The sequence below is a fragment of the Cricetulus griseus genome, chromosome 8, assembly GCF_003668045.3.
Source record: "Cricetulus griseus strain 17A/GY chromosome 8, alternate assembly CriGri-PICRH-1.0, whole genome shotgun sequence".
In the NCBI taxonomy this organism is placed as follows: domain Eukaryota; kingdom Metazoa; phylum Chordata; class Mammalia; order Rodentia; family Cricetidae; genus Cricetulus; species Cricetulus griseus.
Genome location: NC_048601.1, coordinates 23,125,858 through 23,148,720, shown reverse-complemented (window position 1 = coordinate 23,148,720; position 22,863 = coordinate 23,125,858). Strand labels below are relative to the sequence as shown.

At 40.8% G+C, this 22,863-nt stretch overlaps 1 protein-coding gene across 1 annotated transcript in view; it reads left to right on the top strand.

Annotated features, from left to right (window-relative positions):
- The first annotated feature begins 1,064 nt into the window (after nt 1-1,064).
- The window catches only part of LOC100760619 (murinoglobulin-1-like), a 54,129-nt gene continuing 32,330 nt past the window's right edge, over nt 1,065-22,863 (top strand). The window contains exons 1-11 of the mRNA XM_035449023.1: nt 1,065-1,150; nt 2,865-3,048; nt 3,722-3,881; nt 3,995-4,047; nt 6,119-6,139; nt 6,412-6,580; nt 6,972-7,056; nt 8,044-8,152; nt 19,503-19,620; nt 19,779-19,888; nt 20,847-21,008. Of these exons, the coding sequence (XP_035304914.1) occupies nt 1,065-1,150; nt 2,865-3,048; nt 3,722-3,881; nt 3,995-4,047; nt 6,119-6,139; nt 6,412-6,580; nt 6,972-7,056; nt 8,044-8,152; nt 19,503-19,620; nt 19,779-19,888; nt 20,847-21,008 (1,257 nt within the window). The remainder of the gene's footprint in view (nt 1,151-2,864; nt 3,049-3,721; nt 3,882-3,994; nt 4,048-6,118; nt 6,140-6,411; nt 6,581-6,971; nt 7,057-8,043; nt 8,153-19,502; nt 19,621-19,778; nt 19,889-20,846; nt 21,009-22,863) is intronic.

Sequence of the window (22,863 nt, the reverse complement as noted above, 5' to 3'; positions counted from 1 at the left end):
GCAGTGAAGACTGAAAAGTGTAATTATTGTTTCAGTGGGGTTTTGAGTGAAAGGACCAGTTCAGGAGTTGATGGGGCTTCCTTTTGATGACTAATTCAAGTTTATATGTCAATCAATGACATACAGAAGATTTATTTCTCTTCCAGCCTTTACATGCTAACCCTACATCCCCTATTAGCATGCTCTCTGATTTTACTTAGTGCCCAAGATTAAAGTTGACTTAGCTTATGCTAGACCTTCCTCTCATGCCACCGTCATAAGCTCTTTGCAACATCAAACAGCCCCAGGATCTAGAAGGGAAATGCTACTGTGTAACCCAACTCACACCTTAATGCCAATCCAAAGGAACTGAGTTATATCCCAAAGGCTGATCACCTTAGCATTCAAAGCCACCACCTTTAGTTGCACAGACTATATCTGGCTTCTCTGTAGACTATGGAGTTAAGACTTCTCAACTGTACCTCTAGATGAGGTTGTGAACCTCTAATAAAATGAAGAGTTAGACATAGTGACTTGTAGCATCCAGTTTCCACAATCCCCTCTTTACACATACGACCCATAAAAGCAGATACTTGAATGACCAGAGACCGAAGAACTGAAAATCTCTAACCTGGACTGCTGTACTGACTCTCAAATGAGGAAAGAGAAACTGAGGTGTTATATCCTTAGATTCCAGCTGACTAGAAGCAGTGAGATAGAAAATGTCATAGCACAACCACCTGATGCAGAGATTTACTGGTCAGTGGTACTAAGGTCTGCTCTGATTCAAGCTAAGTAAATTCTATTACCTTGACCTTTTACCAACACTATCCACAACTACCCTGGCACCTTTCCTGAGACTGTTGTAATTTGTTTGAGTTGTACTGAGGCCACCACTGAATACAGTGACACTAACAAAAAAAAATCTTGGAAAATTCTTCTTGTCTGTTTGGACACCTAGGGTGGAGCTCCCTGATTGCACAGGGCACCCATAAATAAACCTCTGTGTATCAGTGAGTATCTGGAGACAGTATCAGGGAAGAGGACACCAGAGGCTCCGTATTCTTTTCCTTTCTTCCTACACCATGAAGAAGGGCAGAAAGGCTCTGCAGTGTCTCCTTTCAGTTCTTCTTGCCTTCCTGCCTTCTGCTTCTTCATTCTATGGACAACCGTGAGTACCGCCAAGATGCTCATCCATATTGTTCCTCTTCTGATCCAGCACCACCAATTTCCTCTCACAGTACCTTCTCCCACAAATCTCTTTATATAATTTCTTGCTTTTTAACAGATAGTAAGTGAATTATGCTTTCCATGATTCTATATGATATTTTTTCAATTCTATACCCGTGTTATTATACTGAGCTGCAATATAATTTAGAACAACATTTCTCTTATGACTGTTCCAGTAATATCTAAAATCCAAGTGGTCAGAGACATTCTTATTTGTTTGAACAATTTAGTCACTTTGAAGATAAGTATTTACATTGTTGGCACTCCTGGTTTAAACTGTGTAGCCTACAGTTCAAGACTTCAGACACACCAGAACTGAATGGATGTTTTTGTCTTAAAGTAACACCCGTTTATTAAACTACGAGTAGAACTCATTATTTGGTGTTCAACCAACTACATTATCAGGATTATGTTGTTGACTGGCTTTTGTTATCATTTTATCAGAAAAATATATTTAAAGTCATAAAAACAAAAGCTACCTCTTGATTTTGTTTTTATTGTGTGACGTAGCAGTGACTGGCTAGATTTTGGGCTAGTTTGGGTAGAAAAACTTGAATTCCAGAAAGCAGTAGGGAATGATTCCTACAGACCTGTCTTTTTGGCATTTGCTCAAGTGTAACATATGTGAATCAAGCAACCAAGAATTGCACAGTCACTTTTTAAATCTTAGGGTTAAGAGTACCTGAAAATAAGAACAGTTTTGAGTTAGTTTTCAAGAATGGTAATTAAAAACAATCTTGATAAGTTTTATGAAAATTATGATTATTCATCCCATGAAAACATTTAAAAATCGCCAAGCAATGGTGGCACATGCCTTTAATCCCAGCACTCAGGAGGCAGAGGTAGGTGGATCCCTGTGAGTTCAAGACCAGCCTGGTCTACAAGAGCTAGTTCCAGGTCAGCCTCCAAAGCCACAGAGAAACCCTGTGTTAACCCCCACCAAAAAAAATCCAAAATGTAAAATCTGTCTAGAACTTGAATGCTAGCTGCTTAAGTGAAGGGGGTACAGGCCATTTGTTTTTTTTTATTATTTTTTTTATTTGAATTAGAAACAAGATTGTTTTACATGTCAATCCTAGTTCCCTTGTCCCTCCCGTCCTCCCCTACCACCACCCCCGACTAAAATCTTAACTATCACATATCCTTTCTGCTTTCCCTAGATGGTGAGGCCTTCCATAAGGTGTCATCAGAGTCTATTGTATCCTTTGGGATAGGACCTAGGCCCACCCCCGTGTGTCTAGGCTCAGGGAGTATTCCTCTATGTGGAATGGGCTCCCAAAGTCCACACTTATGCTAGGGATAAGTACTGAACTACTACAGGAGGTCCCATAGATTTCCAAGGTTTCCTCACTGAAACCAATGTTCCTGGGGTCTGGATCAGTCCCATGCTGGTATCCCAGCTATCAGTCTGAGGAGCAAGAATTCCCTGATGTTCAGGTCAGTGAGTACAGGCCATTTAAACCTGACTGGATGGATATCAGCACTGAAGCTGAGTTATTATCATCACTGATTATTGTCTGACCGCTCTGCTGTATCACGCTGTCACCCTGCCACCTCAAGCTGTAGAAATGAGGTTGGTAATGATTATTGGGATGAAACCACAGGCATGGACAATGACATTTGATCTCAGCTGGCCTGAACTCTTTCCTTGCCAGGAAGTTTATGGCGCTGGTTCCTTCCCAGCTCCGCACTGAGACCCCTGAGAAAATCTGCCTCCATCTATACCAACTGAGTGAGCCAGTGACTGTGAAAGCATCCTTGCAGTTTAGCTGGGGAAGCAGAAGTCTCTTCAATGATCTTGTGGTTGACAAGGACATGTTCCACTGCGTCTCCTTCACTGTGAGTACTGGATACCTGTCCTAATTTGCTTTTCATAGATATGCATATATACTAACATATTTCTGAAACAGATTAATCTAAAAACCCATCTAGTACTTCAAAACAATAGAAACCTACAACATTTACCCAATAAACAAATAGCATAGATCATCCCACCCCAAAATGGGAGGAGCCAATACTTGGGCACATGCTACTTTCCCATTGAAGTCCAACAAATCCCACCACCCAGAGAAAGAACAGTTTTGCCACTTTGTAATATTTCCGGATCATAAGTAATAAGCTTTCAAAAAGCACTCCAACTGATCAGGACTTCATGTCCTTTGTGTAATTGATATCCTGAATAACTGCTGGGCTTCATCTGGACCAATCCTCATGACATAAAAGACACAACACAATTCCTACGACAATTAATAGAGTAGTTTTCAGTCAACCACAGTTACAGAGTTAGATCTACTTTTTCAGTCAAGATTATGTTTACTACAGATAAATGGCTGCATGTTTGATATTTCTATTGACTCATGAAAATTTGTGTTTTCTTTCCATACCTAATACATAAACCGAAATTGATCTCACAACATCCTTCCTGTGCCATGGAAAGAGAGGAGGTATAAAGGCAATCTCAGAACTCCAAAGGGTCAGATGGTGAAGGGTCTTGTGTTCCTCTCATTCTCAGCTCCCCAGAGTCTCATCTTCTGAGGAGAAGGTGTCCCTCTCTGTCCATGTCAAAGGACCAAAACACGAATTCAGCCAAACGAATGAGGTGATGGTGAAGAACCAAGAAAATGTTGTCTTTGTCCAGACAGACAAACCCATGTACAAACCAGGACAGCCAGGTATGCAGCCATCATAGACACAGGAATTAAGAAGCCATCCTCAACATGGCACAGAGCAGCTCTGGGTCTCTGGAACTCACTAGGAAATTCTCTCTCTCTCTCTCTTTGTCCAGTTAAATTTCGTGTTGTCGCTATGGATACAAATCTGCACCCCCTGAATGAGTTGGTGAGTCTTTTATACATGGGTATTGGAGGGTTCATGAAGATGTGTTACTGAAATATTCTCTTTTCTAGCCTCTTGCTAAGGTATGCATTTACCTAGTTTTCTATTTTACTCATTTGCCTATTTTTTACCCCTGTTCAGTTACCGTTGTCCATTCTATGTCTTCCTTATATTAGAGTCAGGTTAAGTGCCTCTGTGTCTTCTTTATACATCATGGAGACTCTCACTGTACAGAACCTTTTCGCTTAAACATGATTTTCAATCATTTCTTTTGTAGTTTCTGTTATTTCATGCCATCCTTGAGAAATCCATTTCTAGGCCAACATGGGTATTACTCACATGTACTTTGTATTTAACATTTAAGTCCTTCCCTAAATGGACTCTCTTAAGCATAAAATAGAATTTCACAGTCTCTTGTCCCAGGCACTTCAGCAAGCTGTGGGTGTCTATGTTAATCACCATCTACCATAAATAGAAGCTTCTCTAAAAGGACTGAGAATCTCTATAATCTGTAAGTATAAAGATCAGTCTATAGCAATTGGTCTAATGCTATGTCCTTTAGCAGCATAATAATAATGGGTTCTCCTCTAGGGCTATGTCATGTCTAGCCATAGGTTCTTGGCCCTACAATGATGCCAAATGTGGGTTTCATCTTGCATAGTGGGACTTTAGTCCAGTCAGAGAGTGTCTTGTTCCTTCCGTGACATTTGTGTTACTATTGCACAAGTGGGCATGTCTTGCCAGACCAGAGGTTCTCATAGTTTATAAGGTTCACAGCTGGGTGAGATTGATGATCCCCCAGTAATGTAGATGGTACCTTCCAGCTCTATGACAGTTAGTCAGTAGGGAATAATGGCTCCAGTCAGCACCAGCTTGACTGTGGAATGTGTACGCCCGAATTAGACATCTGAAAAACATCCACTTCCCCCAAGGAACAGAGATTACTGTGTCAGAGAGGAAGGAGAGACTATAAAAACCAGAGGTAGTGAATGAATGCAATGAAACAGTCCTCCAGACTCAGCATGGCAGCCAGACACATGAACTTTATGATTACATTAACATCCACAAGCTCATCCAAGATCAAGCCACACCAAACCTTAGCATGGAGAGGGGAGATGTCCATGAAATCCCACCCTTAGCTGAGGCACTATTGCTAGCTGATAGCTATGGGGGGGTCAGTTTTCTTTAGAGTATAGATGCAGGTAAATTGACTAAACTCCAGTGGAAGACCACATATCCAAGAATCAAAAAGAAACACTTCACCTGAAAAACCCCTGTACATGCAGCCCATGCCTTAGTCAGCAGCAGCACTCCTTTGAAGCAAGAGCAAATACTGAGCCCTTTTGTCCTTCGTATTTCTAGGGCAATGATTAGGCACTGGTTGATCTGTTAAATGAAGTTCAGGAGGTGTATATTGAGTGCATGAGCTAATCCCTTTGAAGCTCTTTAGATGAGGAATGGGAAGCCAGCGCCTTGTGTAGCATGGGCATATGCAGCCTTCACAGGAAACCAAAGTTAAACATTTGGATTGGATGTATTTAACACTAACAACACCATTCGACACTAAAAACATTGCTGATCTGAACAAAAAAATTAGGTGATCTCCATACTGCAAATGCCCAGGGTGGGTCTCATAGCACATAGACATCTTAATGATAATGTCACGCAGAGTAGTTCTGGAACACAGATAGTTCTAGAACATTTACTTACAGTTTCTCTATGGTGGTTAGTTGGTTTGTAATTGACTTTGTTACTGGGTATTAAGTTCATTGAATTCTGGCTGAAACTCCTACCAGAAGGCCCATTCTATAAACCCATTGTATTTGCAATAAGTGTGAAATTTCTAAACCAGAGATTCTCAACCTTCCTAATGCTGTGGCCTTTTAATGCAGTCCTCACACTGTGGTGATCCTCAACCATAAAATTATTTTCATTGCTACTTCATAACCATAATTCTGTTACTGTCATAAATCATAATGAAAATATTTTTGGCGACAGAGGTTTGCCAAATGGGTCATAACCCATAGGTTGAGAACTGATGTTCTAAACTAACACATTTTCCCTTTTGTTTCAGTTTCCTCTGGCTTACATTGAGGTAAGAAACTTAACTGTTTCACACTCAGAAAGAGATCAGTCCGCTGAAAGTAACTGGGTGCTGGAATGTTGTAGCAGTGCTATGGGTTGCAGCCTTCCACCATTCCAGATGATTGGTTCATTATATCCCTCTTTACCTTCATTCCTCCCTACCCCCCCAAAATATTAATGCTAACAAGTTCCCGAATGCTTCCATCATGATCACAGTGGTCTTTGAGGTATTGCTGTAACTAGTATTTCATTTACTCAGAAAATTTACAAACTGTTTCACAGGATCCGAAAACAAATCGCATCATGCAGTGGCGGGATATTAACACAGAGAACGGGCTCAAGCAACTGTCCTTCAGCCTGTCATCTGAGCCCATTCTAGGCTCCTACAAAATAGTGCTACAAAAACAATCGGGAGTGAAGAGAGAGCACTACTTCACCGTGGAAGAATTCGGTATGGCTTGGGAAGATTGAAAAGGGAAAGTAGATGTCATAAGTTTTTGGTCATCATAGGATGAATTCTTTTGAACTCATTGAGTTCCAATGGCTAAGGCTGGGCTTCATCTGACTCTAGCTAGGCTATCCATCTAGCAACATGAGACTTCCAGAAAGTTCTGGGACTTTCAGAAGCCAATTGTTTGCTTTTTCTTATTTAAGTGGATGCCTCTGTGATTTGCAAAACCTGATATAACCTATGTCCACTCAGCATTCTAACTCTATGGGGTGGCGGGTGGGGTGGGGCGTTACCTTAATAACATGAAATCACCATTTCTTGGCAGAAGCTGATCATTTAGACGACTAGAAAAGTCATTTCTCCCCTGAATTTCTCCTCTCTTTCCCAATAGTGCTTCCCAGATTTGAAGTTCGAGTAAAGGTCCCAAAGGCCATCTTCTTTAAAGATGAAAAAATGAACGTGACTGTGTGTGGAGTGTGAGTTTCCTGTGTTTAAGCTTCTATCCTTAAGAAATTCTTGGACACAAAACAGCCAGGATAATGTCTCCCTGTAGACTATGCCAAAATGCTCTGGCTGGGCCCTTCCATCCTGGCGTGTTTCCCCTATGGCTTTCATTTCCTCTTCCAGTCCCTGACTGCTCTGCATGGATGAATCCTTGATCATTCATTGCATATGTACTGATGTTAATTCTGATGACAACAATGACAGAATCAATGTATGTGGCAGTAGAGAGTTCCTACCTTTGGAGACGGGAAGGTACCTAAAAAGATCCTCTGACCCATGTGAAGGAAGCACAGGCACTAAATACAGCCATCTGCTGACCCATTATGGTTTGGCAGAAAGAGCAGAAAAACAAGAGCTCCTTATCTGGCTCCAGTTCCAGCCACTTCACCCAAGTTTAACTTTCAAACATCTCACATTTCTGTTTCAATTTCGGTACCTGATAATAAGGATCCCGTGCCACAGCACAAGAAACTGCTCTTTAAGTCTGGAACCACAGGAAGTTAAACTGTGCTAGAAGGAATTTGCAAAGGTACCTGAGTGAAACAGAAGAGAAACGCCTTAACTCACATTTTCTTGTCTTTAAAATAAACATGCTTAAAAGAAAATTGATAGAAAGAAGGAAATTATTGAGGAGGTCTGTTAGAATAGTTCTGAGTCTTGTTGCCATTTTCAATTTATCGCAGCTCCAACATTTACTAGCTAAGGATCCTGATCAGGTCGCTTAACCTTTTCAGAGCTACAAAAGGGAAAAGATTGTGTCTCCCAGGGGATCATATCAGAGCCAAATTGTTAACACATCTAGTAAGAGAGTTCAAGTGGTACTCCATATTTGCTGTTACTATGAAACCATACAGTCAATTTAAGGTTACAGGTTGACTCTGTGGACTAATGGGTGGGAAGAGTGTGCCTGTCTCTGCCTTAGGAAGACCCTTGGTGTCTCTGCATTTATCTTGTGACAGATACACCTATGGGAAGCCTGTACCAGGACACGTAAAGATACGTACGTGCCATAAATACCAGCAGTACCGCAGGCAGATAGAGACTCAATGCAGAGAGTCCAGTTACCAGGTAAGTAAAAGTGTTCAAAGGCCTGTTTTCAACATTCAGAATTAACTGACACAGAAATAGAGACAGCAAATTCAAGAGGAAATGTACATTCAGATATTGATAGAGGTTGTTCAAGGGACTGGAGACCTTGGGATCAGAGTGTAGCTGTGTTGCGGAACACTGACCAGGCATGTGTGCAATCCCCAGCACCCCCACTACTAACAATAGTGACAATCCTAGTACCGACTATTGCTAAAGGAATCTTTCAAAAACTTACAGTTAAACTGGGCCACCAAATTTGTTTTTTAGTATATATTCCTTGAACAAAATAATAGGCTTATGACATTTTCATACACAATATCACATATTTTAACCATATTCCTTAGTCCCATTGCCACCTCAACTCTTGTGTCCTCACTCCTGTGTCCTTTCCTCTTCTTGTATGGCCCTCACTACTTTCATGGCTTATGGACTATTCTCTAATTGGCACATATAGAAATTAAGTAAATTGTACAAAACTATAGGCTTCTTTCCCATACATTCATACAGGTGTATCATGGACTTGATTATCTCCTTCATTATCTATACTGCTCTCTCCTTCTGTCCTGCCAGACCCTTCATCTTCCCAAATGGAACATCGCCTACGTCACAGTGTTCTTTGTTTTACCCTAACATGACAGGATGTGTGTCTCAGTCTAGTTAATTTTTGAAAGGCGACAACCTCCATGCCTGTAACATTCTCCGATACAGTTTGGATTATTCATTCATCAGCTATGGACTCATCCATTTGGGAATCCCATACAGGACAAGCATACATGTGGACACATGTTTTGGTGCACTGCAACAGATTCTTTTCATATGTCCCCGATAGATGATCATATGGGTCTTCGACCTTGCATTTTCTGAAGAGCTTCTATACTGACTTGTGGAGTGGCTGTTCTAGGGTGTACTCTCACGTGAGCACAGTGTATGAAGTGTAGAGTCTATAAGGTCTCTGTGCTCACAGATAAGCTTTAGGGAAACAGGATTGTTAAACACACAGGGTTGTCTCCTCAATGGAGGACATGTCCACCCAAAAAACTGGAAAAGGATGTGGTTAATATTCTGGTGGTCTGTGTTGTCTGTAGGGCCAGTTCACACCTGATTCCTCCAGACTACTGTGTTTATCCCAGACACTTCCTCTCTAGACCTTTATCTTGAGCACTGTTTCTCAGGCAATAGAACCATCCTTATGAAGATGTCATGTGTACTTTACAGCAGCTTAGCTGACCTCTGTCCTATCTGTAGGACTAGGCCACTCCTGACTCCCACACACTCTTATGTTTATATCACCATTCTCCATAGGCCCTTAGCTGAGACTTGTTTTTCACTCAATAGAAGCCATTTTTTTTTATGGGAGATGTCACAGGGACTTTACAAATGGAGCAGAGCCTAGGTTCATGTGATCATGTTTTAAGCTTTGTTGTTTGTTTGTACATGGGATTGAGTTCATTTTATTAGGAAACTTTTTTCCAAAATTGTGCTGTGTTTAAATATGCCTAAAATCAACTGCCCACTGTCAGACTCAAGAAGTTTGAGCCAACCTGGGCTACTGAGTCATGTTCATCTGGATTTCCTTGTTGCCTTACATGGATTGTTATTCTGCTCATTCTGGTGTTTACATACACTCTCACAGGGAGTGTCTCCTCAAACCTCACCAGCATTGTATTTTGCTTTCTTTACATTAGCCACTCTGTCTATGGAGAGAAGGACCTCTGTAGTTTGGGGGCTGCATTTTCCTGTGTCTAAGGATGTCAAAATTATTTTTCGTATATTTTTAGAGGTTTGTACTTCTTTTGCAAATTGTTTCTTCAAGTCACATCAATCATCTATGGAATGAATCATTTTTATTGGTTTTACAATTTTAAATTTTATATACATTTTTCTTAATTTTTATCTTTTTTGAGAGTTTCATGAGACATGTGTTTAAGTCATTTTTGCCCCTTTATCCCGCCTCTCCAATGCTTCCCATGTCTCCCCCAACTCTCTCTCAATTTCATGGCATCTTCTTCTGGAACTGTTATTGTTACACATATAAATAAATGTGTGTGTGAGAGAGAGGCGGAGCTCACATATTCATCCTGCTGAGTTGATGTAGTATTGCTCCTATGAACATATACTTAAGGATGACTACATGACATTCTATAACCTGCCAGGGCACTCTGTGAGAAGAATGGTTTCTCTCTGTCATTAGTCATTAGTCATTGATCTTGGAGTTGGGCTCCATGAATCTTCTCCATCCACCACACTGGCATGTCAACTGGCATTACCATTATGTAAGTCTTGTTTAGACAACCACATTGTTGAGATTCTTATGAATGTGGTTTCCCTCTTGTATCTGAATGACACTATTTTGCAACAGGCATTCTGGTCTTTTACTATCTTTCTGATCATTATTCCATGATTTTCCATGATCCTTCCACACAGTGGTTATGTTGGTGATATTTCAGGTGGGATTGAGCACATCATAGGCACTTATTGTCTGCATTTTGAGGAGTTGTGAATCTCTATAATGGTCTGGATCGTTGAAAAATAAGATTGTTTCCTGAAGGGTGAGATCTACACATATCTATAAGTATAAGCATAAGACTTTGGAATATAATAAGGAACTATACTGGTTCAAGAAAATGGCAGGGGTGGCTTTTCCCCCTCAAGTCTATGTGACTGTTGAAGTTGACCATTTATTATTGGTTTAACATTTATGTTTTGGATGAATGTAGAAATTTGTTCATTGGTTTTAAGTTTTCTAAATTGTTAATGCAGTACATGTTTTTAAAGTATTAGTTCATATAATATTCCAAATCTCTCAAATGTCTATGTAATGATTCCCTGTAAACTCCTAATTCTGTTATTTCATATAATTTCTTTCTGTCTTATGTTAATTATGCAAAAGTTCTGTTGACCTTATATTATTTTGTCTTTAATTACTACTCATATTCACATATCCATCACCCCCAAATTCCCTCACCCTCCCATCCTCCCATGTTCCCCACCAATCCCCAAACCCATCCCCCAACTCCTCATCAGGGATAGTGAGGCCCTCCACAGGGGACCTTCAAAGTCCATCATATCATTAGGGGGAGTGCCTAGGCCCTCCTTGCTGTATCTGGGCTGCAATAGTATCCCTCCATAGGGAATGGGCTCCCAAAGTCCATTTGTGCTCCACTGTTAGAGGTCCCACAGACTGCCTTGTCCTCCTAGCTGGCAAACACATTCAGAGGGCCTGGATTTATACGATGCTGTTTACCCAGCTTTATGACTAGGGTCTCCATGTTCTCACTAGTTCTGGACAACTGTTTCTGAGGGTTTCTGTAGCAACATCTTGGCTACTTTGTTCATCCCTCCTCACTCTCAGAAACTGGATTCCAGGAGTGTGGTTCAGTGCTTAGCTGTGGGAGCCTGACTCTGCTTGGAACAACTACTGGATGAAGGCTCTAGGAATGGTAACCAAGGTAGACATCAATCTCATTACTGGGGAAGGGCATCCATGGCATCCTCTCCACCATTGCTTAGATTCTTAGTTGGGGTCATCCCTGTGGGTCCCCTAACATTTCCCCTGTGCCAGGCCTCTCTCCATACCTGTACTGTCTCCCTCTATCAAGGCATCTCCTTTCTTGCCCTCCTCAATTCTTCCCCTCTCTCAGGCCTCTTGTTCTCCTGCCCTCTCCCCTTCTTCTCTTCCCACTTGTTTCCTCTCCCCCTACTCCCACTTTGCTTAGAGGTTCTTGTTCCCCTCCCAGTCTTCAAGGGACTATGTAAACTTCCCTTGGTGTCCTCCTTGTTTCTTAGCTCCTCTGGCAATGGTTATTGTAGACTGGCAATCCTTTGCTCTGTATCTAAAAATCATATATGAGTGAGCACATAACGTCTTTATCTTTTTGTGACTGGGTTACCTCTAGGATGGTTTCTTCTAGTTCCATCCATTTGCCTGAGAATTTCAAGATTCCATTGTTTTTTTCCACTGAATAATACTCCATTGTGTGCGAAATTTTCTATATCCGTTCTTTAGTTGAGGGGCATCTTGGTTGCTTCCAGGTTCTGGTTATTACAAACAATGCTGCTATGAACATAGTTGAACAGATGTCCTTACTGTATGAGTGTGCATTCGTTGGGTATATGCCCAAGAGAGGAATTGCTGGATCTTGAGGTAGGCTGATTCTCATTTTCCTGAGAAACCTCCAAACTGATTTCCAAAGTGGTTGTACAAGTTTATACTCCAACCAGCAATGGAGGAGTGTTCCTCTTTCTCCACATCCTCTACAGTATAGATTGTCATTGGTGTTATTAATTTTAGCCATTCTGACAGGAGTAAGATGGTATCTCAGAGTGGTTTTGATTTGCATTTCCCTGATGGCTAAGGATGTTGAGCACTTTCTCTAGTGTCTTTCAGCCATCTTAGATTCCTCTGTTGAGAATTCTCTATTTCTGCACTCCACTTTTTAATTGCATTGTTTGGTGTTTTGGTGGCTAGCTTCTTGAGTTTATTGTATATTTTGGCAATCATCCCTCTGTCAGATGTGGTGTTAGTGAATATATTTTCCCATTCTGTGGGCTGCCGTTTTGTCTTGCTGACTGTGTCCTTTGCCTTACAGAAGCTTCTCAGTTTAAGGAGTTCCCATTTGTTAATTGTCGTTCTCAATGTTTGTGCTAGTGACGTTATGTTAAGAAAGCAGTCTCCTGTACCAATTTGTTTAAGGGTACCACCTACCTTCTCTTCTAGGAGGTTCAATGTGACTGAATTTATGTTGAGGTTTGATCCATTTGGACTTATGTTTTGTGCATGGTGATAGATATGGATCTATCTGCAATCTTCTTCTAAATATGATAAAAGCAATATACAGCAAAGCAACAGCCAACATCAAACTTAATGGAGAGAAATTCAATAGGATTCCTCTAAAATTAGGAACAAGAGAAGACTGTCCACTCTCTCTATATCTCTTCAATATTGTATTTGAAGTTCTAGCTAGAGCAATAAGACAAGAAAAGGAGATCAAGGGGATACAAATTGGAAAGGAAGAAGTCAAACTTTCACTATTATAGATGATATGATAGTTTACATAAGTGACCGGAGAAACTCTACCAGGGAACTCCTATATCTGAGAAACACCTTCAGCAAAATGTCAGGATAAAAGATTAACTCAAAAAAATATCAGTAACCCTGCTATATACAGTTAATAAAAGTCCTGAAAAAGAAGTCAGAGTCACCCTTTACAATAGCAATTAACAACATAAAATATATTGGGGTAATGCTAACCAAAAATGTGAAAGACCTGTATATTAAGAACTTTGAGTCCTTAATGAAAGAAATTAAAGAAGAGATCAGAAAATGGAATGATCTCTCATGCTCTTAGATAGGTAGGATCAACATAGTAAAAATGGCAATCTTGCCAAAAGCAATCTACAGATTCAATGCAATTCCCATAAAAATCCCAACACAATTCTTCAAAGACTGTGAAAGAACAGTACTCACCTTCATATGGAAAAACAAAAAACCCAGGATAGCCAAAAGTACCTTCTACAATAAAGGAACTTCCAGAGTTATCACCATACCAGACTTCAAGCTCTATTATACAGCCATAGTCATGAAAACAGCTTGGTATTAAAACAGAAATAGACAGGTTGACTAATGGAATCAAATTGAAAATCGTGATATTAACCCACACACCTACAAACACCTGACAAAGAAGCTAAAGTTATATAATGGAAAAAGAAAGTATCTTTTCGTTGGCATAACTGGATCTGACTTGTAGAAGATCTTATATTCCTAAATAACCATTTTTATACTCATTGATTCTTTGTGCTTTTTATTTCTGTTCCACTAATACCTGCCCCAGTCTTTATTTTTAGTTCCCATCTACTAATATTGAGGTTTGTTTGATTTTTCTTTTTCAAAATCCTTGACTTGTATCATTGAGTCATTTATTTGTGTGATTTCTTTTCTTTTTTTAAAATCTGTACTCAGACCTGTGAATGTCCCTTTTAGGACTGATATGAATGCTCCAGAAGTTTTGTTCTTTCTCTTGGGCTTGTTCCACTCCTTCTTAGTAGCTTTTCTGGCAGGTATCCCATTATTCTGGAATCTCCAACACCTTGGGTTCTCCAAGTAACCCATACTTCAACTTCAAAACTTCATACAATGGCCTTTCTAGGCCTCCATTCAGAAACAACCCTGACACATGCCTGCATTCAGCAGCTTTCTCTAGTCAAGAAGGCAAATTCCATAGCCTCTTAGAACTTTACTTAATTCCAGAACCATGTGGCTGAAGCTGCCAAGTTCTGCTGCTTACTAGGGTTGGAACATGAAGCCCTTGTTCAATGACAGCTTTACCAACTTTCTATTTTTTATGTTTTCTTTCACTGCCTAATATTGGCTGTCCTGAAACTGGATCTGTAAACAATATTGGCCTACCCTCAGAGAATTGCCAGCCTCTGCTTTCTGTATGCTGGTATTAAAAGTATGCTACACTCTGCTTTAAGGATTTCTTTAATTCCTATCCACAAGTTAGAAACTTGGCTGGGTGGGATCATGCCCTAAAGTCACCACTCCCCTTATTCCATTTCTTAATCTCCTTGATTGAGAAATCTTTAATCTTTTCACTCAAATTTTGCATTTTGTATTTTTCCTTCCTCAACTTGCTTATTTTCATGATAAATATATATATGAGAGACCAGAAATAACCACAAAGCAGAGCCAATACCAGGCTTTTTCGAGATTTCTTCTACCGACATAATTAATCCAAATTTCTTCACTTTAGCCTCAGGCAGACTCTTCAGACAGGGGCAAAAGGCAACCACATTCTTCACCAAAATATCTTCACAGAACAGTTTCTATTAATGTTGTTCTCCTTGCAATCTCTTGAGCCAGACCTTCACAATTCAAATCACATCCAGCACCACTGTCTTCTAGTTCCTACTAGGATGACACATTAAGTTAAAACATTCAACTGATTTTCTCTTTTCTTTTTTTTTCTTTTTTGGTTTTTTGAGACAGGGTTTCACTGTGACTTGGAGGCTGTCCTGGAACTCATTCTTGTAGACCAGGCTGGTGTTGAATGCACAGAAATCCATCTGCCTCTGCCTCCCGAGTGCTGGGATTAATGGTGTGTGCCACCACCATCTGCTTCAACTGATTTGTAATCCTCAGACCCCAAGGTACCAACTTCTGTCTTAGTTAAGGTTTCTATTGCTGCAAAGAGATGTCATGACCACAGCAACTTTTTTTAACCCTTTTTATTAAAAAAAAAAAAACCTTCTCTTCATAAACTAACCTCAGTTCCCCTTCTCCAGTCCCCATGTCCCACTTCCACCTCCCACACTCATTCCTCAGAGGGGTTCAACCTTCCTTGGGGAGTCAGCAAAGTCTGGCCCACCAAGTTGAGGCAGGACTCTCCTCCCTGTACCAAGGCTGAGCAAGAGATCCCACCATAGGGAATGGGGTCCAAAAACCAGTTCATATACCTGGGATACCTCCTGGTGCCACTTCCAGTCTCCCAGCACCTGCAAAAGATCAGACCACATAACTGTCTAGGTCGGTTCTATGCAAGGTTACCAACTGTCAGTCCTAAGTCCTTGAGCTCCCACTAGCTTGGGTCAGCTGTCTCTCTGGGTTTCCCCATCTTGATCCTGACCCTCCTATCCATATGATCCCTCAGCTGAATTCCAGGAGCTTATCCTAGTGCTTGGCTGTAGGTCACTGCAGCTGCTTCTGTAAGTTACTGGATGAAAGTTCCATAATGACAATTAGGTTAGTCACCAATCTGATTAAAGGGCAAGGCCTGTTCAGATACCCTTTCCAGTAATACTAGAATTCTTAGTTTGGGTCATCCTTGGGGATTCCTGGGAATTTCTGGAGCACCTGGTTTCTCCCTAACCCCACATTGGCTCCCTCTATCAAGATATCTCTTTCATTCCTTTCCCCCTCCATCCCTCCTTCAACTTGACCATTGCTCATGTTCCCATCCCCCATCCCACCCCTTCCACCACCCTCCCACTTTAGCCATAGATCTTAACTGTTTTCCCATCCTTGGACCCCCCATGTGTGTCCCTCTTAAGGTCCCTTTTCTTACTTAGCTTCTCTGGAGCTGTCTTTTCTTTACATCTAATATCCACCTGTGTGTGAGTACTGTAACATGAATAATGAAAACCCAGAGACAGATATAGGGCTTCAAGCTGAAGATTAGAAAGGCAAAGCAGTCAGCCAATACCTTTTACTTCTACCTCAGATCAAAATGGTGATATCCTGTCTCCAGGAATCCTCAGAATGCAATATTCAGAGGCAATATGCTCTCCATGAATCCTTGTAGGCAAAGGTTGACTGCACTGCTCTCCACCAAGCTGCAGACTGCTGTTCTCTGCGTTCCTGTCTCCTCACACCTTATTATCCTCTCCCCATCCACCCATATCACTCCTGCTTCCACCAATACAGTGCTAGGATTACAGGTTTATGACCCCCAAGTTTTAGGATCACATTTGTGTGAGCTGTTTCTCTTTCAGACTAGATCAATTTCTTGTAGCTAGTGTGGCCTTGAACTAACAGAGATCCATCTGCCTCTTGTCTTCTGAGTAGTGGGATTAAAGGTGTGTGCCATACCTGCCTGGCTCTATGGCTGTGGCCTGCTTTGTATTTTGATCTCCAGTGGCTTTATTAAATCATAAATAATATATCACCACAGAGCACACACCATGTTTGTCTTTCTGGGTGTGGGCTACCTTACTCAGGATTTTTTGTTTTGTTTTCTTTTCTAGTGCCATCCATTTGCCTGAAAATTTCAAGATGTTATTGTTTTTTACCACGGACTAGTACTTCCTTGTGTAAATGTACACAATATCTTTATCCATCCTTCAGTTGAGAGGCATCTAGTTTGTTTCCAGGTTCTGGCTCTTATAAATAATGCTCCTATGAACATGGTTGAACAATGCCTTGTAGTATGACTTTGCTTCTTTGGGTATATCCCCAACACTGACATACCTAGGTCTTGATGTAGATCAATTCCAAGTTTTCTGAGAAAGAACCATACTGATTTCCAAAGTGGCTGTACAAGTTTGCACTCCCACCTGCAATGGAGGAGTGTTCCCCATTCTCCACATCCTCTCCAACATAAATTGTCACTGGTGTTTTTGATCTTAGCCATTTTGATAGGTATAAGATGGTAATCGAAGACATTTTGACTTTCTTTTCCCTGATGGCTAATGATGCTGAACAATTCCTTGATGTCTTTTAGCCATTTGAGTTACTTCTGTGGAGAATTCTCACTTGAGATCAGTACCCCAAATTTTTAATTGAATTATTTGGGTCTTTCTTTGGTGTCTATTTTCTTGAGTTCTTTAGACATGTTGGAGATCAGCCCTCTGTCAGACGTGGGGTTGGTGAAGATCTTTTCTGATTTTACAGGCTGCCATTTTGTCTTATTGACTGTATACTTTGCCTTACAGAAGCTTCTCAGTTTCAGGAGGTCAAATTATTGATTGTTGCTCACAGTGTCTGGACCACTGGTGTTATATTTAGGAAGTGAGCTCCTGTGCCCATGTGTTCAAGGCTACTTCTCCCTTTCTCTTCTATCAGGTTCAGTGCCACTGGGTTTATGTTGAGGTCTTTGATCGATTGGACTTGAGTATTGCCCGTGGGGATGAATAAGGATCTATTTGCATTCCTCTATAAGTCAACATCCAGTTAAGCCAGCACCATTTGTTGAAGATGCTTTCATTTTTCCATTGTTGACCACAGGAAGTCTTTTTTTTTTAATTTGAATTAGAAACCAGATAGTTTTACATGTCAATGCCAGTTACCTCTCCCTCCCCTCCTCCTCAACCACCCTACAGCAAGTCTTTTAAAGGAAAAACATTGAATTGGGTGGCTTACAGTTCAGAGGTTCAGTCCATTTTCATCATGAACTGACCTGGCATTGTTCAGGCAGACAGGATGCTGGAGAGGTAGCTTGTACAGGCAACAGGAAGTGTCTACACAACTGAGTGTAGCTTGAGCATATATGAGACCTCAAAGTCTGCCTTCACAGTAACACATTTCCTGCACCAAGGCCACACTTACTCTAACAATGCCACACTTCTCAATAGCCATTCCTTAGAGCTTATAAGGGGTGAATTGCATTCAAATTATCACACTGTCCTTTCGGGTTTTTTTTTTTTTTTTAGTATAATTAGTTATCCTGTGTCTCTTAATTAGAGAGTAGTTAAGATCATTTATATTTATCTGTTGACAATTATTTATTTATTTACCATGATTTTATTGTATGTTCTGGTTCATTCACATGCTATTTACCTTTATGAATCATCACATCTATTTTTGACTTTCTCATCCTTGTCTGAATTGATAACATCAATACCTTCATCTTCATGTTTGAATCCACTTTGAGAACACTGGCCATTTCCAAAACTAAACAATTAGATTATTTGTCAGCAGTATGAGAATCTCAGTATTCCAGGATTTGTCAGTGAGGAGTTGTGCCCTTTGGTAGTTGTCATACTGCCTTGCCCCTGTTTCCTGTATTTCTACATTGTGATATACAGATCTCTTATAATAGATCTCTCCTCCAGTTTTATTTGGGTGTCTTTTTGGTAAAGTTTTCACTTAACAGCTTGATCCCCTCTATCATTCAGAGACAAGAAAGAAAAAACTGCCAAACACCGGGAAACCAAAGTTGATAGAATGATATAATTTAAACTAAATAAAGTGATCTACTATGCCAGAAATCACTTTAGAAATGAAAATGGCAGGAAATATAATGTGGTCTGTGAGTTTGAACTGAATTAAGAACAAAATAATACTATTCTGGTGACTTCTCTCACATTTCAGAATAATGTCAGCTCTGTCTTATGAAGACATTTCTCATTCACAGAAAAACACAGAGGTAGCTCCTAAGCCCCCTTAAACTCTGGAATAGATTTTGCTTCGTTTATTTACTGGCAATCAGTATCAAGTCAACAGTTTCCTGCCTGCTAGTAAAATGTACCATTGAACTACATCTAAGCCTGTGGTTGCTATTTTCAATAATGCAAAGTGATTATTAGGTCCTAGCGATATACAAGTACGTGTTCTGATTACTTTATAATTGTGAGTTTACTTAATAATTCCTATTGTCTATAAAGGTAACCATCATTATTATAAATGACAAAGCCAAGGCAACTCTGTGACTGGTTCATGATTGTGGCACACAGCAGCTCCATGTGTGAGCTGAGTTCCATGCTTATGACCATAATGCCATGCTCTGAAGCCCTAAGCACTCAATTTTCTCATAGAAGCCCTCACATGTGGGTTAGAGTTGACCAAACATCTGAACAGGCCTGCATGTTACCTTGTTTTTCTCTTGCGTATCAGCTAGACAACAATGGCTGCAGCACACAAGAAGAAGATATCACTGAGCTTCAATTAAAGGAAAAAACATTTGAAGACCAGTATCTTCATGTGAATGCAAAGATTACAGAAGAAGGGACAGGTGTGTGAGTAACCTGAGAATATAGAAAATGAAGCTGTGAAAGTTCACACCTGCTCACGCCAATGGCGGTTTGGACCATGTAGAATAAGGGTGTAGAAAGCAAGCAATTCCTCTCTAACTGGCCTGGGTTTCAATGCTGTTGCTAATTTCTCTTTCAGGATTGGAGTTCAGTGGATCTGGATCAACTAAAATTGAAAGAGCAGCAATCAAACTCATATTTGTGAAAGCAGATTCACACTTTAAACAAGGGATTCCATTCATTGTGAAAGTAAAGTACTTTTTTATTCATAGATGACTCAGCTGTATTGTGAGGCCTCAACCTAGGCCATTCTGCTCAGTGATAAACATGTCTGACATCACTGGTTGCAATGCAAGAATTTAGCTTGCTGGTAGAGTTTGTACCTCAATTGCAGGTGTCCAATTCCCAGAAATAAACTGAACACTTAGAAAAATTATCAAGAAGCCCCAAATCTAAAGCATATGTAGCAAAATTTTTATTTCTAACTACTGTCCTTGAAAACCTTAAACCCCAAAGTGTCACTGTGTTTTCACAATGAAGCAACATATGCTCCATATTCATAATGAATCCAAGCTCTCCTTTAGCCTCAGGGCCCTAAGGAGCTTTTATTTTGACTGTGTGAGTGCATCTGCCTCCCTTCATCCACACCATGAAGTCATGGATGGTTTCTTGTAAAGAACAGGCGAGTAGGAAGCATCTTTTATTGAGTTGTGTTAAGACTATGCCACCTTCAGCCTCTGGCTTTCACAGCACATCCAGTTCTTCTGGTGCAGATCTTAAAGAGTTAGATGTGGTGATAACTGGCCTGAGAACCTGTAACAGTGGCCATGCATTTTGGGTGTGGTTACAGGTGCAGACATAACCAGGTAAAGGTGAGGTTTCGGGGAGGGGGGGCAGTGACAGCCCCATTGGTTGCAGAGAACACAACAAAGGCAGTGTGTGCATCCTTTGAGCAGGGCTGTAGACATTCACTCAGTGTTAACTGTGTAAATCCATCCCCAATAAAACACCATTTATCATTGATTCTTGGGTCTAGTGAATCCATAATTTCCACACCTTCAGTTAGATGTTTGTAAAATATTTTCTTGCACGCTGTACTATTTGCTGCATTTTTGAGATCTTTATATAATATGGAAACAGGTTTTTCTCTTAATTCTATGTAGTATCTTCATACCTAGACTATACCTTTCTCCCTTGTTCAATTTAGGTCCGCCTAGTAGATGTCAAGGGAGCTCCCATCCCAAATGAAGAAGTCTTCATCAAACCCCGGGAACTTGACTACACCAATGTAACGACCACTGATCAGCATGGCCTGGCAGAGTTCTCTATCAACACCACCAACTTTGATAAGCATTCTCTCACTATCAAAGTAAGTCAGGAATGAGGGCATTAGACACATGGTGAAGCTTTGTAACCGTTTGAACTCATTAATGTGTAGTGTAATGAAAAAATGTTCCCATGCCAAACTTTCTTATTTTAGGGCAAAACATATAAGGTCTCTGATGAGTAATACAAGTATGAGCAAAGGGCTATAGAAATAGGTACATGCACCATAAATGCACTACTTTTAAAACAATATTTTTCACAGTCTCTCTTATTTTGCTTGTCTTCTCTATATCTCAAGTCAGGACTTTCAAGCAAGAATGAATAAAAGAACATCTTTATCTATTCAGTCATGGATACGTGCTGTCTAACCTCCAATTCATTGTTCAGATATGCTGTGCCCATTTTCTCAACCAAGGGACAGTTATTGTTGTAACTGAATATGTTTGGTGCTACACAGTTCCTGCTTTAGGCAGGCAGGCAGGCAGGCCTACACACATGCATGCATGCATGCACAGGCACTTGCTCATACACACACACACACACACACACACACACACACACACGACACACACACACAGAGATAGAGAGAGGGGGGGGTTCCTCTAGTGTAAGAAACTCATCCAGTAAGAAGAGAGGTTTGTCTGGTAAAATCATATGATGGTCATACTGTCATTATTTAACAGCCATAGATTCAGTGCCCTGAAGTCAGCCCTGCAGTGCTTCAGACATTGTCTTAGCTCAGCTAGTGGCTTAGGCTTCGACTCACTCTTCTGATGGACCATCTACCGTCCTCTTCTGGTGGCCTGTCTCTCTTCCTCTTCAGATAGCCCACCTACCTTGATCTCCTTCACTGGGTCTCAGATGCAACAAGTTCACCACTATACTTTCTTCTCCTTAGATTCCTGGTGGTTCTTGAAATAAAGCAAAATAATTAGTTTTCCTTTTTTCTTTCATGGTTTTACTTCAGGTTTCTCCTCCTTCTCGTCCTCCTGCCCAGCCCACTTCTCCTTTCCCTTCCTCTTTTGAGTGTGTTACTTTTGTTGGTTTTTTAATTAGCCTGGAAAGTGACAGGTTTCACTGTGGCATTCTCATACATTCTGGCGCTTGGCCCCTCTCTGTGATTATCTCTCCATCCCCCGAGCCCCCTACACTTCTGCCCCCAATAGTCCGCCTCCCACATTCCCGCCACAGGCTTCAGATGTCCAGTGCTGTTCCTTGACTTTCTTTCTCATGCTTGGGCCTCCTTTCCTTTCTCTCTGATTCTGTTTCTTTTTTGTTTTCCCTGCTCTCCCTCTTTTGCTACTTTAGTAATAAAATTCATCTCTATATCTTTTTGCATTCTTAAATCACATTTTATTGTTTGTGGATTTCACATCACGCATCCCAATCCCACTCATCTCCCTGTCCTCTCACTTCTGTCCTCTGTCATTGAAACCCCCTCCAAAAAAGAAACCCAAAATTTAAGTAAAACAAAAACAAACAACAAAAAACCAAAAGGAAAAAAAAAGCTCCCCAAAATCAGAAACAAATAAATCTAAGTGCTCATTTAAATTGGTCATTGGTCTCGTTCGAGGCCTCTGGTTTCTTCTACACTAACAATAATGGGCCCTCACTGGGACTCTTCTGGGATGTCCTGCTGTTGCCTTATGTCATAGAGATCCTGAAGGTCTGGCCCCTTCACATGCTCCAGAAGTTCATAGATGGGTTGGGTGTTGGGGTGGGCTAACTCATTGTCCTGGTTCTGGGCCTGGGTGGTAGCTGGGTTGATCAGCCAACCAGCTTTCCCTCATCATCACTACCCCAGTGAGCTCTCCAGCACTGCCTCTGCTGGCTCAGCCACTGAGGCAGACAGCATGGAGCAGGGCCAGTTCTCCTGTTCTCATGCCCTGACTCTGGTT